Source organism: Zonotrichia albicollis, chromosome 19, assembly GCF_047830755.1.
Source record: "Zonotrichia albicollis isolate bZonAlb1 chromosome 19, bZonAlb1.hap1, whole genome shotgun sequence".
In the NCBI taxonomy this organism is placed as follows: domain Eukaryota; kingdom Metazoa; phylum Chordata; class Aves; order Passeriformes; family Passerellidae; genus Zonotrichia; species Zonotrichia albicollis.
Genome location: NC_133837.1, coordinates 3,615,955 through 3,632,670, shown reverse-complemented (window position 1 = coordinate 3,632,670; position 16,716 = coordinate 3,615,955). Strand labels below are relative to the sequence as shown.

Here is a 16,716-nt window from a genome sequence, read left to right as displayed (position 1 = left end):
CCCGGCCTGCAGCAGGACCCTCCCCAGGCCTGTCCCCGCCCGTCGAGCCCCCTCCCGGCGCTCGCCGCACGCTGTCCCCGCACAGGGCCGCCCCGCAGCCCCTCTGAGGGCCGCGTCCCGCCCGGGCCCCGCGGGACCCCCGGCCCCTCACCAGCGCCAGCGGCTCGTGCCGGCGGCCCCGCCCCCGGCCGCGCGGGGGCACTCACGGCGCACGCGCTGCCCGAGCGCGGGGCCTTCCGCGCACGTGACAGGCTCGCGGGGCGGGGCGGGGCGGGGTGAAGGCGGCGATCGTGATTGGGTGAGGGTAGGGGGCGGGGCATGGGAGAGACGGGGCGGGGCCCCAAGGGGCGTGAGTACGAATGGGCGCGGCCCAGAAGGAGGCGTGGCATGGAAAATGGGGTGTGGCAGAAAGGGGCGTGGCCGTGGCAGGAATGGGCGTGTCCAGTTGCGGCAGAAGTGGGGCGGGGATGGAGCAGGGGCGGGGACAGGGGGAATGCACCGACCGTGATTGGGCCACAGGAGGACGGGCGGAGAGGGAGAGGCGGGGCCTCGCAGGAACATGGGCGGGGCAATGGGGGTGGAGTCGTGGAGAGGCGGGGCGGGGCGCAGCACGAACAGGGCGGGGTCACACGGGGCGGAGCGATGACGCCACACATTCCGTGCGGGACGGCCCCGGGGTCTGTGCGCATGCGTAGGAGCCCGTAGGGCGCGCATGCGTGAGATGCGTGAGCTCCCGGTGCCGGTTCCCGTCGGTCCCGGGTCCCCTGCCCAGCCCCGGGGTCCCGTCGGGATGTCGCAGCAGGGATTCGGGCCTGTTAATGCGGCCGTATTGGTGCGATCTGGGCGATCCACACTCTGAGAGCTGCCTCTCGCTCCCGAAAGGCGCCAGGCCGCGTTGCCCCATCCCTTGCCCTCGCCGGGAACACGGAGCGGGGTGCCGGGTCTCCCCCTCAGTGCAGAGGCCATGAAGATTAACCAGGACACGGTGCTGCGGGGCAAGAAGGTGACGCTGGTGCCGTACACCGCTGCGCACGTGCCCCGGTACGTGCCCGTGCCCGTGCCCTCCTCGGGCGCTCCTGCACGGTCCGATTCCCCTCCTCCCTTTGCGGACAGTGCTGGGTCGGGACAGGGCCCGCTTCCCCCGGAATCAGCCAGCGATTCACCCTCAGTGCCCTGGGGTGGCAGCGCCGTCCCTGTCACGCTGAGCTCGGTGCCAGCTCTGCTGTCAGAGCCTCACCTGTGCCGCTGGGAGATCCCGGCTCTGAGGGAGCACCGCAGTTCTTGTGTTCACTGAGGCCTTTCCCTGGTGACGGTGCAAGAGCAAAGCTTCAGCGTGTAAAGCCAGGTGGATGGTTGATGAATTAGGCATGCCAACAGTTTGTAAAGTAAATCAGCACAAAGATAGCAGCGTTAGTGTTTTGTCAGTGTCCAGGTGGTGCTGTGTCAGTGTTGGTCGGGATGAAATGCATCAGAACTCCATAACATCAGGTGTGCATTGGGCACTCCAGACAAAGCCACAGGACAGGCAAACTTCCTAAATTTCCAGAGGGCATTGTGTTCCATAAAGGACAGAGGCTTGCAGATACATTTTAATTTGCCACAAAAGCCGGGCTGGTGTTTCCAGAGCTGATCCCTGGAGCACTGGAGGGATCCTCCTGAGTGCTGCAGCGGGGCAGTGATGTGGGGCCGGCTCCATTGCCAGGTACCACGAGTGGATGCAGTCGGAGGAGCTGCAGCGCCTGACGGCCTCGGAGCCCCTGAGCCTGGAGCAGGAGTACGAGATGCAGCGCAGCTGGCGGGACGACGCTGACAGTGAGCATCTGGAATGCTTTCTGACCGAGGGTGGGAGTGGTGAGCAGGGCCTTTCCATTCTGGGAAGGACTCTCAGTGAGCTATGAGTTCCCTGTGAGTGAGTTCCCATAAGCCAGAGGGGATGTGACACTTTCTACAACAGCAGCTTGAACAGGTTTTCTCATTACAGCTGGTATAGATTCAGGGAAGTGGAGAATATCCACTTCCTCGAGCTGTTTGTATCTTTTTTATGCAGTTTTCCCAAAGACTGTAGTGATTCATTCCCCACAGCATTTTTTGCTGAGCTGAAAATCATTAAGCATCACTCCTGCACAGCCAACACCAGGTCTGATCGTTGCAAAAAGGTAGAAGGATATACAACAAGTAGAAGGATATACAAAAGGTAGAAGGAAATACAACAAAGGCTGTATTTCTCCTTGATAAATTGTACAATTTTATGATCACCTGGTTGAGGTGTGTTGACTAAATTGGTTCCTTGACTCTCCTACAGGTAATGAATCACTGCCCATAAAAGCCTGGTAGAAATTTAGTGAGCTGAAAAATACTGAAGCTGGCAAAGAGCTCAGTCTGGAGCATTTGTCTTAGGTGGCATAAAAAACCTTACTCAGAGCGGCAATAATGTGGACCAGGTGAATCACTCAGTCTCAGCCTCTTGTGCACCAAAACAATTCTTTGCCCCAACCTGCTGCTGAGTAAGACAAGGCAAGGAGACCTCAGACATAGGAAGGAAGTTTTCACACTTCTTCCACAGGCTGTCTCTAGTCTTGGTGTCTGTGCCACCCTCACAAAAGGTTTTTCCAAGTATTTTTTCCTTTCTGCATGTGGGAACAGGCACACCTGGTCACCTGATGTGGGAAGCCAAATTATTAACTCTTCCTTGCTGTTAACATGTGGAAACTGTTATTCCTCTGTACATTGTGCACCTTTAATTTCATTCTTTGGTCATTTATGAATAATTATCAGCACACTCTGAAGATGCTGCCACATTTTTGTTTTCCCCAGAGTGCACTTTCATCGTGCTGGACTCAGAGCTCTGGCCTGGGCAGGAGGAGGAGAACTGCATGGTCGGGGATGTGAATCTCTTCCTCACCAACACCGAGGACCCGACTGTGGGCGAGATCGAAATCATGATTGCAGGTCAAGTTCTGCTTCACAGCTTGGGGCTCTGTCCCTGTGGCTGCGTGCTGCAGAGAGGTGTTGATGTTCCTGCATCAGCTTTTTATTCTCATGCTTTACCATGGCTGTTCAGGCCTGATCAGCCCATGGCGTGCCCAGGTCACAGCCTCCTCTGACAAGTGCCTGCTGTGGCTGGTTTGTCTCCCCCAGCTGGATGCTGACTCTGTGCTCTCTCTTTCAGAGCCCAGCTGCCGTGGCAGAGGGTTTGGCAAGGAGGCAACTCTGCTGATGATGGCCTACGGTGAGGGTGGCTCAGTGCACCAACAGGAGTGTGGGGGGCTGAGGTCTGGGAGCACATAATTCCCAGTGATACAGGCAGGGTAGCAAGGGATGCATCTGGCCCACAGGGCAGGAGTCTTGTGCTTTTACAGATGTGGCATGTAATAGAAGTGCCTCTCTCTCTGATTTCTCCTGCAGGAGTGAGAAAACTGGGGATCACCAAGTTTGAGGCTAAGATTGGTCAGGAAAATGAAGCCAGTATCTGCATGTTCAAAAAGCTTCACTTTAAGGAGGTGCAGTAACAGCCCATCTCCCCAGAGGATGTGAGCAGCATTTGCCCTGTGGCTGGGCTTGAGCTGCTTTCTCTGTGTGTGCTGCAGGTTGCTGTGAACAGCGTTTTCCAGGAGGTGACCCTGAGGCTGGATGTCAGTGACCAGGAGAGACAGTGGCTCCTGGAGCAGACAAAGCACGTGGAGGAGAAGAGTTACGCTGAGCTGAGGCAGCCAGCTGGGGTGCAGGACAGCTGACAGACACCTCCAGACACCAGCTGGGTTTCCAGGGAGAAGTTGGACGTTGTTGCAAGGTCTGGGTGTGGAAGACACCAGAGAGCCAACAGTGGAGCTGTTCTGTCTCCTTCAGCTGCTTTGTCATCTTGTCAACTTTGCACTTTGCTCCACCAGCCAGGATTACTGCCTGAAATTTGGACCTGGGGAACAGCCACTAACTCATAGGTTTGGCGAGGAATGACTCTGACTTTGATTTGCTGTTCCAACAGAGCCTAAAATCACCAGCAGTTGATTCCTGGACAAGCAGAAACTTCTCCCACTGCTCTTAAATCAGGATTCACGAGTGAGGAGGTTTCATATGCTGGCAGCTCATTCTTTTTTTTACTCTTGAATAAAAAATTAAAAAATCACAAAGATTCTGAAGTGCCTGAGCACTACGTGTGGCTAAGCTGCTTTCTTTGGTAGCTCAAAAAGTGGCTCAGAAGTTGTAAAGGACATCAGAGACCCTTTAAACCCAGTTTTCTGGAGTGTGGTAGTTTGCAGGGGGGCACTGCTGGGTCCTGGCAGGGAGGAGCTCAGATGGGGGTGAGCACAAACGAAGGGCAAGTAAATAGGATGGAAATTGTTGATATTGGCTGATCAAGGCTAGAGCTGAGCCCCACCACTATGAGGGGGCTGAGAGCTGCAGGAGGCTTCTGAGACAAACCCCCTCCAGCTTCAGGGCTGAAAACCTCGGCCAGCAGTGATGTTGCACTTCATTTTCCTTGGCTGCCTTGATGAAAGAAAGGAGAACACACTGAAAGGAGACAGCTCCCTTCTTCCACCAGCTCAGGATTCACTCTGCTGAGCCTGCAGGGTCCATTTGCTGCTCTCCACTAAGATAAAGATGAACGTGGGGGAAAGCTCTCTTACTGGGGGGCAGATATATTTAGGGCAGGAGTTATCCAGCCTCTGCTGCAGTAGATCTGAGGTCCATGGATGAAAAAGAGGCACTTGCCTGACTTCAACTGGACAAACTTCCCTGTGCAGTGACTCAGCCTGACCTGTCCTGCCCTACACACACTGTCCACAGCAGGGAAGCTGCTCAGAGTAGAGGACAGAAGGTAAGAAGGATAACTGATGCTCCTGTGTGTTTTCATACTGTAACAGCAGCTCTAATCCTAGACCACAAATTATCTGTTTCAGTGATAGAAGATCAGGTAATAACTTTCAGATTTGCCGAGGGATGTTTTGGAGACTGGCAGTCTGTGGAATTTTTATTGTTGCTGTGCCTGAGTTTGTAGGGCCTGGGGGCTTTAGTTTTCCGATTTTAGCTAATTTAAATACATTATTCCTGTGACTAATATTAAAACCAAGTATGGGAACAGTGTATCATGGCATTTTAAACAAGTATTTAGTGTGGATTTAGTTGTAGTGAAAGCTTTGTGTGGTAATAAAGTGAAGAGCTGCTCTACTTCCTGCTGGGATTACCATGACAAGGGCTGGTAATCCTCCTGCCTCTCAGATTTGCAGAACCTGCTGGGTGAACTGCTGGCTCTGGTGCTCCTTCCGTGAAGTGTCTCATCCCTCTGCCAGAGGAGCGAGGCCAAACCGGCAGGAGAGATGGAGCTGGGCTGGGATTTGCTCCCCTAAAACCCAACCAATGTGGGAAAAATAATTTCTTTTCCCCTCTGCTGCCAGGGGAAGGGGCAGGGTGATCTCCTGTGCCCGCTCCTGTGCCCGGCTGGTTGCTCTGGAGGCAGCGAGGGCCCCGCTTGGCATCCCCGGGCTCGGCAGGCGGCTGGGAACAGCCTTTCCCTGGCAACCCTCACAGAGCTGGGCATGGCCCGGAGCTCAGCCCACCCCAGAGGCTGGGGAGAAGAGTCCTGGCAGGGCTCACACAGGGCTCCCACAGGGAACCAGGGCCCAGCTGCTCTGAGCAGGCCAAGAGGGAAAAGATGCTGCTGGGACCTGCTGGGTGCCCCCACTCCTGCCCTGCTCCCTGTGGCATCCATGCCAGGTAGGGGTGTCCTGCTGCCCCAATGGGATGAGGATGGGAAAACAGGGCACACCTTCCCTCAGAGGACACGTCTTTGGAGGATGAGACAAGCTGGAATGGGCTCCCCCTGCTTCCAGGAGGAAGTGACAGCCTGCACATCCCCAGGAATCTGGTGGCACTTTGTCACCTAGGTGTCACTTGAGGCGCAAAGATCTGTGACCATTTGTGTGCTCAGGTGGAAAAGCTTCTTTGCAGATTTGGAGCACAAAACAAGAGTGTGCAGAAGGGGAGGAAGCAAAAATACCAGACAGAGGCCAGGCACAGCCCTGCCTTGTCCTACTGTGCCACCCAAGGCTACATCCATTCATTCAGAGGGACAAGCACCCCTCCCCTCACTGATCCCCCTGCCTTCCCTCAACCCAGGTGCAGCCCAGAGTCATCCCAAAACCCCCTGTAGGGGCTGGGGGCACATTTGGGCTGCCCCAAACAAAGCTCCTGCCCTCCAGCCTGGCCAGCAGACCCAGATTAGAGCTTTGCATCACCACCCTTCCCCTCCCTGCCCCCCCTCACTCCCCAGGGATTAAAGCTCATTAATCACCCCGAGGCATTAACCCCCACTGGGACCAGCCGGTGCCTCCTCAGCCTGTCCCCATCACGTGCTGAGGGGCACCAAACCAGGCCCAGTGCCCCCCAGTTACCCATTTTTCCCCCAAGCCCCAGAGGGCCACAGCAAGCCCTCTGCACCCTCTCAGGCTCTGGAAGGATTTAGCCTTAAACCAGACTTGTGAAGTCAGAAAGGTTTATTCCAGTAAACAGAATTTCTCTTGAGCTCAACAGTACAACAACACCTGATTGCAGCACATGGAAACAAAACATCCACAGGAAGAATTTCCACAAAATACAGGTTTAAAAAAAATAGATGTGATTGGAAAAACACTCATTTCAGAAAAAAACCAAAAAGTCTGTGAGAAGCTTTTAAATTAAACAGTGTTGGATTCAAACCCTGATTGGCTCCGTCTCCAGGAGTGTGCAGGAGCAAAGGAGACTATTATTGCTTGCTGTGCTGGCTCCAGACACCCTCTCCTCTCCCAAAATTTGCCCCGGGGCAGGGTGCTGGGTACTCCCCAGTGCTGGGCACCCATACCCCTCCTTGCAGCTGAAGAGGCAAAGGGACAGGGTCATTGTGGACGGAGCTTGCCAGGCCAGGGTGAAATGCCCTGGCTGTGGTCAGTGGCTGGGCAGGTGGGGTTTGGGAGAAGACATTAAAGCCTCAGGTTTTACAGCTAAAGGGTAATTTGGGGGAGAGGGATCTCAAACAGAGATGAGGTTTGGGATGGGGGAAGAAACAGGGAACAGTGGGGACCAGGAGTGTTGGGCATCAGGCCACCCCAAACCCTTGATCCCTCCCAAACCCCTGCTTGTGCTTACCAGGGTGTGCAGGGCTTCAAGGCAGGGCTGGAGGAGCACCCTGGGGATGAGCTTTCGGGAGGGGGCACCCCCAGCACCCCCGGGCCAGAACCCCTCTGAGGGATGCTCACTGGCCACCAAGCCCAGCTCTTGGGTCAGGGTGGAGGGAGCAGCCCCACATCTCTACCAGGAGCCCATGGCAGGGAGGAGAGGAGTGCAGGAGAGGTGGGTATGGGGCTGGGGGGGTGCTAGAAGACACCCACCCCGCCTCAGGGCCTTCACAGGTTGCTGAACAGTTCGTTTTTCTTGCTCCAGTCCATCTGGGGTGCCCTCTTGCTGGTGCGCTTCTGGTGCGCGCGCTCCTTGGCCACGGCCAGCGGGATGTCGAGGTCCAGCAGGGAGCCGGATGCTGAGTGGTGACTGTCACCGTCCTGTGGGTGAGGCTGGGGCTCAGAGGGGTGTCAGCCCCACGGCGGGGGTAACCCAGACCCAGGCACCGCCTCCCCCGCACTCCCAGCCCTACCTGGCCACGGCTCTCGCTGGGGCACGGCGGGGACACGGCCGGGGCCGCGGGGCTGGGCGGGCGCTCCGACACCGACACCGGCTGTGGCTCGGCCCCGTTCTCCTGAGGGGAGCAGGGACACAGCGTGAGCTCCAGCCCCGGGGCCTGACAACAGCCTCCAGAGCCGCAAACCCCACCCAGGGGGCCATGAAATCCGTCCTTGCTGCACGTAATCCCCGGCAAGCTCCAGGCACATAAATACCTCCAGCGCTGCCCATCGGGGCCGGCAAGGATTAAACCCCGGCCTGACTGCCCTGGCTTTAGCAGGAAGAGGAGGAGGAGGGTGGCTGCAGGGCTGGGTGCTACTTCCCTACTGCAGCACAAGGGCTCCCAGCCCTGCAGTATCAGAAGGCAAAAGAGAGCAGGAAAACAGCCACCTCCATCAAACTCAGCAGCACAAGCATCCCCCTTCCTGGAGGACACCAGTTCCCTTCCCAGTGGCACCAGCTCTTGTGTGGCAGGCTGAGACCACTGCAGGATCTGGTGGCATCCCCCACCCATGGGCACAGGGAGCATGAACAGGAGGGTCCCTGACTGGAGATGGGCATACATGGAATTAAAATCAAGACAAGGCTCTTACCTTCCCTATATCACCATTGGCTACTGGTTCTGGCAAGGGACCTGTGGGATGAGGACACAGGGTGAGGATGTGTTTGCTTTGTCCCCTTGCCAGTGGAGGGCAAGCCAAGGCTGCACATGGCCAATGCTCACACAACACTGCCCAGGGTCTGGCCAGGTCCTGAACTTTTTAACCACCCGCTGCAGCCAGCCCCGTGGCACAGGGGAATGGTGGCATCCACACGATGGCAGCTGCGACGTGGAGCCCAGTGAGACCCCTTCCCCATCCTCCTGGAGAGCAAAGGGCAGCTGATGCCTGTTTGCTGCCCAGGCCATAAACCCTGCCAAAGTGCAACCCAGGGCCATAAACCTGCCCACGTCAGCCCCACCAGCCCTGCATGGGGCCCTTGGCTAAGCAGGGAGACGCCAAAGCCAGGTGATTCTGCTTGGCCCCAAGGTGATAAGGCCACCTCCCAGGGCTCAGCACCCTTAGGTTTGGTGAGAAGGTGACACAGAGCCACCAGAGGTGGCACAAACCCCTCCCAGAGGCACAGTCCCCAGCCCACCTGTCAGGTGCTGCTCTGAGGGCACCACCTTGCACTTCTTGAAGAACTCATCTGTGAGCATGTCCACCACCAGCAGCTTGGTCTCGTCACCACTCGCCTTGATGGCTGCCACCACGTCACTGTGCTGCTTGCCCTCCATGCACACACCATTCACCTGCAGGTACACATCACCACTGCAGCTGGGGGACACCCATCCCTCACAAGCACCATGCAGGGGTCAGGTACCAGCCTTGGTACTGCTCATAATCCCAGCACAGCCACCCCATAGCCCCCACAGGCATTCATGGCCTCACAGGGATTAGCAGGGAAGCCAGAAAAAACTCATTAAAAGCAGATTTTCCTCTGAGTAATTGGCATGGGGTCGAATGGGCAAAGCTGGCAGGGAACTCCCAACAGCACATGGACCCAGGGCTGGCTCAAAACCCTTGTGCCAAGTGATGGTCTCCAGAAACCCCACAAGCTTCACCCCAGAAGAGGCAGCAGCCCCACACCCCGGTGAGCAGCAGGGCTGGGGCTCAGCTGGTCCTTGCTCTCATGGATCATCATCCCACATGGCACAAACCTGAGCTCATCCCCACCCTGGTCACACCTGACAGCAGGAGTCGCCATCATCGTGCACCTTGTCCCAGCCTGTGCCACCCAGGGGATCCCCAGGGACAGTGCTACTGCTCATTAACCCCCAGACAGCTAATTAATGCTCAGTGCCAGCCCTCCCCAGTGCTGCACCCGTGGGTGGGGACCGGCAGGCTGGCGCAGGTTGGGCGGCTGTGCCGTGAGTCACCAGCGGCAGCAGGGACACTGTGTGCCTCCCTGGCCAAGGGCAGCTGCCTCCCGGGCTGTGGGGGAGTGCCAAGGCTCCCAGAGAGCCCCCCTGAGCTCCCCTGGCCCAGCACACCTCGATGATGCGGTCCTGGGGGGCCAGCCCCGCCGCCTCGGCCGGCGAGCCGGGGTCCACGGCGCGCACGTACTGCCCGGGGCGGCTCTTGTCACTGTGCAGGTTGAAGCCGTAGCCATCGGGGCCCTTCTTCATGTGGCACAGCCGAGGTCTCAGCTCCTCCTGCAAAGGGAACAATCTGTGGGTGAACTGCTCCCGCACCCCCCAACAGCCAAGGACAGCAGCAGGAACCCCAGAGAGCTGCTGGAGCACCAGGGACACCATCCTCAGGTGGCCACCTGTGGGCACTGACACCTCAAGACAGGATGCAGGGTGCCAAACACCCTATGATGCTGGGCTCTAATTAATTACTTAGGTTCAGGGCATGCTAATTGCAGTGAAACATTGAAGAAACTTGTTATTATGTGTGTGTTCCCAGACCACGCTCTTCCTTTTGGGATCAGGGCTTCAACTGCCATGAAGGTGGAGGAGGAAACCCAGCCCAGGTGGCTGGGAAGCACCCCCACTCCAGCCCATCCACTGGGAAGCTTTGGCCACTGGAGAGGTCTCAGGGGCTGGCACAGGTGCCTGGCATCACCCCCCTGCCAAGTGCCACTCCCCATGGCAAACCCAGCCATGGGCTCAGCCCAGAGCACCCCACAGCCACTGTCACAGGGCAGGGGCACACAGGGCTCAGCGAGGCAGCTGGAGCCCAGATGGAGCAGCTGTAATGCTGAGGCACCTCCATGCCCCAGCGTGACCTTCCAGGATTGCAAAACAGAAACCAGCTCCACTGGGGCGGCGTGACTGGGACGTTCACCTCTCCAGGAGGCAACACCCAGCTCATCTGCACCTGGTTTCACCTTGACCTGTGGGTCCACCAGTACCTGGAGCCAGGGAGCCCCACTGGGGCAGCCACACTTGGCCCCCCTGGTGCCCTCTAAGCCCCCCACACTGTGAGCAGCAGGAAGCAGCAGGAGCATCCCTGGGAGCCTGGCACACAGGAACTGCCCTTGCTCAGCCAGCAGGGAGTGGGATGTCCAGGAAGCATCAGAGGAACCAGGTGACATAAACCAGACACCTGCATGTCACACTGTCAGAACTGCTCTGACCCTAGCACCCAACAGCACTTTTACAATTTATATATAAAATGGTTTGATCCCACCTTGATCACCAGAACCTGGGCTTTGGTTGGGCTCTCCCAGCAGCCAAGGCTCACTCAAACTGCTGGAATATTCCTCACCAAGGGGGTGTATTTAATCTTTCATCTGAGATAATTTTTTCTCTGTGGGTGCCCATAGCATCACTGAGGACAGGCACTGCAGGAATTTGTCCTCCCACACCTGCACCAGGATGCTCTTTACACCTGCACAGCACTCTTGCATCTTGGCACAAAATCACCTTTGTCCACAGCAGGGAACACCTGGGTCCTGGGGTGCTGACAGCCCCTGTCTGACACACTGGTGTGGCACAGGGTCCCACACGGGCCGGGGTGACACATTTACAATTGCTAAGCCCAGCGCTGCAATAAAGCCCTGATAAAGCCCCATCCTCTTGCACAACACCTTCCTTCATGGTCAAGGCTGGCCACCACCCCAGCAGCACCTGACAACGCCCTGGGAAGGGAGGTGCAGGCAGCACCCAGCACATCTGCCAGGAGGGAAGGTGATCCCGAGATGCCTCAGCCCTGGCATGCAGGACTTGGTCTCCACGTGTGCCAGCTGCACATGCCCCATGCAGCAGCCCAGCTGTGGATTCCCTGCCTGGGTGGAGCATTGTGACCCCCTCGACTTCGCCCCTTCTGCCCTCCCGTCCCCACGCCGTGCCCAGGTGAGCAGGTTCACGGGGTGTTGAGACAGCAGAAATCCCCAACAGTGGGGACAGACAGTACCCAAAATAATGACAAAGGGCAGGAGCTGCTGGATGAAGGTGGCACCTCCCCAGAGCCCTGCCCTGGCTCAACCCTGAGCAAGGGTTCAGGCTCTGGAGCCGCCGGTGCCCTTGGCAGCTCTGTGGGGCTGCTCCACGCCGATAGCTCAGGACAAAGCCAGAGGGAGCACCCAGCAAGCAGGGCTGGCAGCGCTCCCGGGCGAGGAGGAGGAGGGAGGGCTCTGCTCCCACCCATACCAACAAAGCCCTGGCAGCCTGAGCTCGCTGAGATGCTGGTGCCATGAGTTTTGGGGGGATGGGAAGTCCTGCAGGGCGGACAGATGTCTCAGGACACAGGGACAGGTCACGGCGGTGAGGGAGGCACTGATCCTGCAGAGGCAGCTGGCCAGGGCAGCAGCACTCGCTGCAGGGCAGCCTGGCCAAGCCGTGACCCGGCCCCCCAGCAGCCCCTCCAGCCCAGCATGCCAGGCTGCCTGACCCTCCCCAGGTCACAAAAACCCTGCAGGCAGCCACCATTCTGCCATCCAGAGAGGAAAACAAATGCATCTGATCCTCCAGCAGCCGTATCCTGCCCATCCACGGGGTGAGCACCCCATGGCAGTGCATCCTTTCAGCCCCAAAGTCCCCTCTGCGCTGAGTGATGTGAGGCAAGAGGGTTTGGGGCCAACAACCCAAGGATACCCGTGGCTATGGAGCTGGGAGCTGGGCAGTGGAAATGCCCCTAATTTCTCTAAGCTGCTGCATCCTGTCCTGCAAGGCCAGCAGCTCTCCTGCCGCGCTGGGATTAGCTGGCAGAGCCTTGTTACAAGCAATTACACCCTCAGGCAGGGAGGGCAGTGGGGGGAGCTGCAATCAGCCCTGCAGAGGCATCCCACGCCTCCCCTCTCACCCAGGGAAGGCAGAGAGGTCTCTGTCTGCAGAGATGCCCGCTCGGCATGAGCACTTCAGGAGCACTGCACAGCTGCTCCTACCCTGAAACAGGATTTGGGGCACACCCAGATGTGTGCAGCACCTTCAGCCACCCGGCAGGACCAGCAATCCCAGGGTTGTGGGGACCTCAGCTGCACAGCCCCACCCCATTTCCCAGCCACTCCATAGCAATTCCAGGACAGCTTTTGAAGCCTCAAGTCCCAGGAAATTCCCTGCAGCCCTACAGGCAGCATCAAGCCTGCTGGCGGCAGCAACCTTCCCAGTTACTCAAAGAGAAACACAAGAGCTCTGAGGATGCCTGAGCCAGCAAATTCACACGGGTCCCAAAATCTGGCTCACACATTCGGGCTTCATACAAAGGGGATGCAAAGCAGCCTCCTTTGCAGCATCCCTGTCACGTCCTGTTTGACTGGAGCTGCTTTTCATGCAGCTGCCTTGAGAGGAAATTTAATTCATTTCCTAATTAAACTCCAGCTACCCCGGTGCAACGCTCCCAATGCCGGGGGAACTGCTCCCTGTTACACTCTGAAACCCAGCCTGGGAGGCTCTCCCAGGTTTTACAAGGAGGGATGAGCCTTGCCGGCAGGAAGGGCTCTAATTGAACACCAAATTTGCAAGAGGGAAGCCTGAGGCTGGTAGCAAATGCCTTGCCCCGGTAGCAGAGCGCTGTGCTGCCCTGGGAACACTGTGCAGCTTGTGTGAAACTTTCTCAAGCCACTCCCGAGCAGCTGAAGCCTCCGGAAATACAGCCGGAGGCAGACAAACTGTCACAGCTCTTGGTGAGGGGACACCCCCACGGCACAGGGCCCCAGGAAATGGGGCTGACCTGAGGGCTGTGAAACTGCCACCACACTGGCTCAGCACCGCAGACAGGAGGGCATGGACCGGCTTCCCAGGGAGGCTCAAAACCTCCACCACAGCATCAGGGGGATCTGCACACTCAGGGTTTGATAGGAATGAAAAAGGAGCCTCCCACAACTGCCTCAGGGACCTGTGGGGGTATCTGAGATCCCTGGCAGTCCCAGTCATGCAGGACCCAGAACAGCTTGGACAGAGAATGGATTCTGCTGGAGGGTGGGAGACATTAAACATTGCTCACCACAAGCAGCTCTCCCAGCTCCTGAGCGTCTCCAGGCTTGTTAAACAAATAAAGGCAAGTCCAGCCCAATAAAGCAAACAGAACTCTGACACGTGCAAATCTCCTGCTTTCCCTGAGATCCCAGGAAATCCTACCAACCCACAGTGATGGGATGGGGCTGCAGGGGGATGGAGCAGCCAGCACTGGTTGCCTGCCAGTGGCCAGCAACAGCCCAGCAGTGTGTTCCTGCCTCACTGGAGAGAAATCTCTCTCTGCCTGCTCTGGCTGGGCTCAGGATCCCACCCTGCCTGGTGGGTGCCTGGCCTGGGCGATGCCTCCAAAGCCACTTTTCCGCTGGGCCCTGCCCCCAGCCGCAAGATTTCCTGCTGCTACCTGTTGAGAAACCGTCTGGGGCCACCCCATGTCACCTGCTTCCTGATCTAGTGAGGAGAGAAACCACTGGCAGAGAAACCGCCAGCAGTAACCGTGCATGGGCTGTGCCCTGAGCCTGCTCCCCAAAACTGTGGGGAGCCTTCAGCCAAGACTGTCCCCCAAAGCCATGAGGTATCTCCAGCTGGGGCTGTCTCCCAAAATCCTGCGGGGCATCTGCAGCTTCCTAAGCCCTTTCCATCACTCCAGCCAACACAGCGAGCAGGCAGCAGTCCCACAGCATGAGAGGGCTCCATCCTCTTTGGGGACTGCACGTCCTTAGCCCCCAAGCTGGGTAGGGGACTCACCTGAGCTGCATTAAGAACATCCCCTTTATTTTTCCCAACCCATGGAGAGTCGTGGGAGCAGAAAGCAGAGCAGAGTCTTGCTAGCCCCTGGGAGGGAGTGCTGGCACTGTGACATACGGGAGAGCAGGCACGTTCTCCCTGCATGGGGCAGCTCCGGGGCCACACGTGAGGGACCTGGGATCATACAGGGGACAGCCAGCAAGACAGCACGGGGATAGAACACGGCTGTTCCCACCCAAATAAGCCCATCAGGGAGGTGCTGGAGTGATGTTTTAGCCAGGCAGTGATGAGAGCTCTGCCGGCAGTGGATCAGCCCAACCAGGGGAACAAGCACAGGCTAAAGTCCCACAGGAGATACAGCTCAAAACCACCTAATCCTCAGCAAAACCCTATGTTGACAGCAGCTCAGCGAGGCACCCAGCTCTTCTCGGGACTCAGCACCAACACTGGGAAGGCTCCACTACACCAACCTCTCTGGGAACAGGTCATAAGATTTCCCCAGAAGGTTGCTCACACTGGGAACTCAAGAGGCTGCTGCCCAGGGAGCCATCCACATGTCTGTTGTAACAACAAACACGTCTTTGCTGGGTAAATAAAAGGCAGTATTCTCTCCCAGAGCCCCTAGCGTTTCTTAGGAACCGCTTGGGGCATGAAAGGTCAGCTGTTTCTCAATTCCTCACCTTTCTACATCACTTTGTTTGTGCAACTGCTCACTCCCACGCGTGCTTAAGGCCAACATTCCTGAGTTAGGAAGCGTCTGTGGGGACTGACTGCCAGGATCGAGCCCCCAGCCCGGGAGGAGCTCTGCTATGTCCACACCGCAGCAGGAGTGACTACTACCAATACCTGCAGTCTCAGCCCCGAACAACCTCTGCCACGGGATTTTTGTTGTATTTTGGGGTGGGTTAGTGCCGGCCCCCCTCAGTCCAGTTCTGGGCTCAAAGCTCCCCGTGTTGCTTTCCTCATCCCGTTTTACCGGCCCCGCAGCACAGGACCGAACGGGCAGCCCGGTGCGCCCGCCTGCCCCCGCCCGTCACTGGGAGACAGGACCATTTAGAGGGAAAAAAAATATTTAAAATAAAAAAGGCAAAGCAGCCGGGCGCGGCAGGACCCGGGGCTTCTGGGGAGCCGCGTTTAAAGCAAAGTAAAAAAAGAAAGAATCGAGACCGAAACCACACACAACGCCCAGGGCGGCCGCGGCTGCCGCTCGCTCGTTTGGAAGGCGACCGCGGCCGATCGCAACTCCTCCTCCTCGGACAACACCCTCTGCCCCGAAAACCTCCGAGTCCCGTTCCCCCGGCCGCTCATTTACCCGCTGGTCGCCACCACCGGGCTCCCGCGCCGCGGGCTCCGCCGGTACCGGAGCCGCCTGCCCGCCGACCACCGGCGGCTCGGCGCCCGCCCCGCCCTGCTTCGGCAGCTGATCCTCGGCCGTCGAATCTACGACGAGAAGACTGACGGTGCCGGCGGCGGCGCGGATCCGCTCCACCACCTGCTGATGGCTCTCCCGTTCCACGTTCTCGCCGTCCACCTCCAGCAGCCGGTCCCCAGCGCGCAGCCCCGACCGCTCGGCCGGCGAGCCCGCCTCCACCAGACGGATGAACTGGCCCGGCTTGCCCTTCTCACCGTGCAGGTGGAAGCCGTAGCCATCCGGGCCGCGCTCCAGGCGGCACAGCCGGGCGGCGGGGCCCGCGCCGCTGCTCATGGCGGGGGAAGCGGCGGAGCAGCAGCGGGCCCGTCCCGCCACCCGCACTCAGCGCACTGCGCGGCAACGGGCCCTCCGCACGCCTTATATAGGGGGGCGGGGCGCGGGCCCGGCGGCCGCCAATCGGAGCGCGGGACGGGATGATGCCCGCCAAATAAGGACAGTGATGGGGCGTGGCTATGCAAAATTTAGAGCTGCTGTTATGCAAATTAGGCGGGTGGGTATGCAAATGTGCTCTCGCCCCGGCGGGGCGCTCCGGGCGCGGCGCCGCGGGGTCGCGGTGGCTGCAGCGGGACCGGACCGCTCCCCCTGGGTTCCGACCTTCCACTGCCCCGCAGCCACCTCCGCCCGCCCCTGGTGCCACCCGAGCCCACCGCGGCAACTCCCGATTCTTGCTAAACTCCCCGAGCCGGGGATCGGCTCTGCCGCCGTCCCGGAGACAGCCCCGACGACGGCCGGAGATCGGCGGGACGCTCCCAGCTGTTCCTGCTCCGCGGCACGTCCCGGGTGGCCTCTCGGGGAACATCCATCCCATACCCTCACCCAGTCCTTGAAGGCTGCAGTTGCTCCCAGCGCTTCTCCGACGTAGAGGCGGAGGGATGCTCGAAGTAAAACAAAAATAAGTGAAATAAAATCCCCAAATGGAAACTGCGCGGGAGGGCGGGCCGGGAAGAGGGCAGGTAACTCGTTTTGCAGTGGAAATGAGATGCCAGCCCTG

The 16,716-nt window shown here is 58.5% G+C and overlaps 3 protein-coding genes across 5 annotated transcripts in view; 1 reads left to right on the top strand and 2 right to left on the bottom strand.

Moving 5' to 3' along the window:
• TMEM104 (transmembrane protein 104) overlaps positions 1 to 271 on the bottom strand; it is a 42,716-nt gene extending 42,445 nt beyond the window's left edge. For both annotated transcript variants that reach the window (XM_005495589.4, XM_014273161.3), the window contains exon 1: positions 152 to 271. The gene's annotated coding sequence lies outside the window, so the exon portion shown is untranslated. The remainder of the gene's footprint in view (positions 1 to 151) is intronic.
• A 421-nt stretch (positions 272 to 692) lies between these two features.
• On the top strand, positions 693 to 6,786 carry NAT9 (N-acetyltransferase 9). 2 transcript variants are annotated; one of them, XM_005495588.4, is made up of 6 exons: positions 695 to 1,041; positions 1,703 to 1,812; positions 2,815 to 2,949; positions 3,170 to 3,229; positions 3,406 to 3,500; positions 3,588 to 6,786. In XM_005495588.4, exons 1-6 carry the CDS (start codon positions 965 to 967, stop codon positions 3,732 to 3,734), a joined length of 624 nt encoding a protein of 207 aa, XP_005495645.2. In that variant the 5' UTR covers positions 695 to 964; the 3' UTR covers positions 3,735 to 6,786. The 2 variants fall into 2 exon arrangements, with proteins under 2 accessions (XP_074410953.1, XP_005495645.2); XM_074554852.1 differs by lacking the exon at positions 3,170 to 3,229 and having other exon boundaries at positions 693 to 1,041.
• Positions 6,474 to 16,075, bottom strand: LOC102070267 (Na(+)/H(+) exchange regulatory cofactor NHE-RF1). The gene is made up of 6 exons (XM_074554847.1): positions 15,606 to 16,075; positions 9,680 to 9,841; positions 8,785 to 8,938; positions 8,241 to 8,281; positions 7,622 to 7,723; positions 6,474 to 7,529 (listed from the first exon to the last, which is right to left on the bottom strand). The coding sequence occupies exons 1-6, from the start codon at positions 15,996 to 15,998 to the stop codon at positions 7,377 to 7,379; spliced, it is 1,005 nt and encodes a 334-aa protein (XP_074410948.1). The 5' UTR covers positions 15,999 to 16,075; the 3' UTR covers positions 6,474 to 7,376.
• Between the last annotated feature and the right edge of the window lie 641 nt (positions 16,076 to 16,716).

What these genes read in the sequence shown, in the direction of transcription:
- NAT9 (XM_005495588.4), top strand. Translation starts at nt 965, where the DNA reads ATGAAGATTAACCAGGACACGGTGCTGCGGGGCAAGAAGGTGACGCTG. An exon ending in ACCGCTGCGCACGTGCCCCG is followed by an intron (nt 1,042 to 1,702) that starts GTACGTGCCCGT and finishes CTCCATTGCCAG; the next exon opens with GTACCACGAGTGGATGCAGT. An exon ending in AAAAGCTTCACTTTAAGGAG is followed by an intron (nt 3,501 to 3,587) that starts GTGCAGTAACAG and finishes TGTGTGCTGCAG; the next exon opens with GTTGCTGTGAACAGCGTTTT.
- LOC102070267 (XM_074554847.1), bottom strand. Translation starts at nt 15,998, where the DNA reads ATGAGCAGCGGCGCGGGCCCCGCCGCCCGGCTGTGCCGCCTGGAGCGC. An exon ending in CCGGTGGTGGCGACCAGCGG is followed by an intron (nt 9,842 to 15,605) that starts GTAAATGAGCGG and finishes TTCCCTTTGCAG; the next exon opens with GAGGAGCTGAGACCTCGGCT. An exon ending in CTCAGAGCAGCACCTGACAG is followed by an intron (nt 8,282 to 8,784) that starts GTGGGCTGGGGA and finishes CTCATCCCACAG; the next exon opens with GTCCCTTGCCAGAACCAGTA.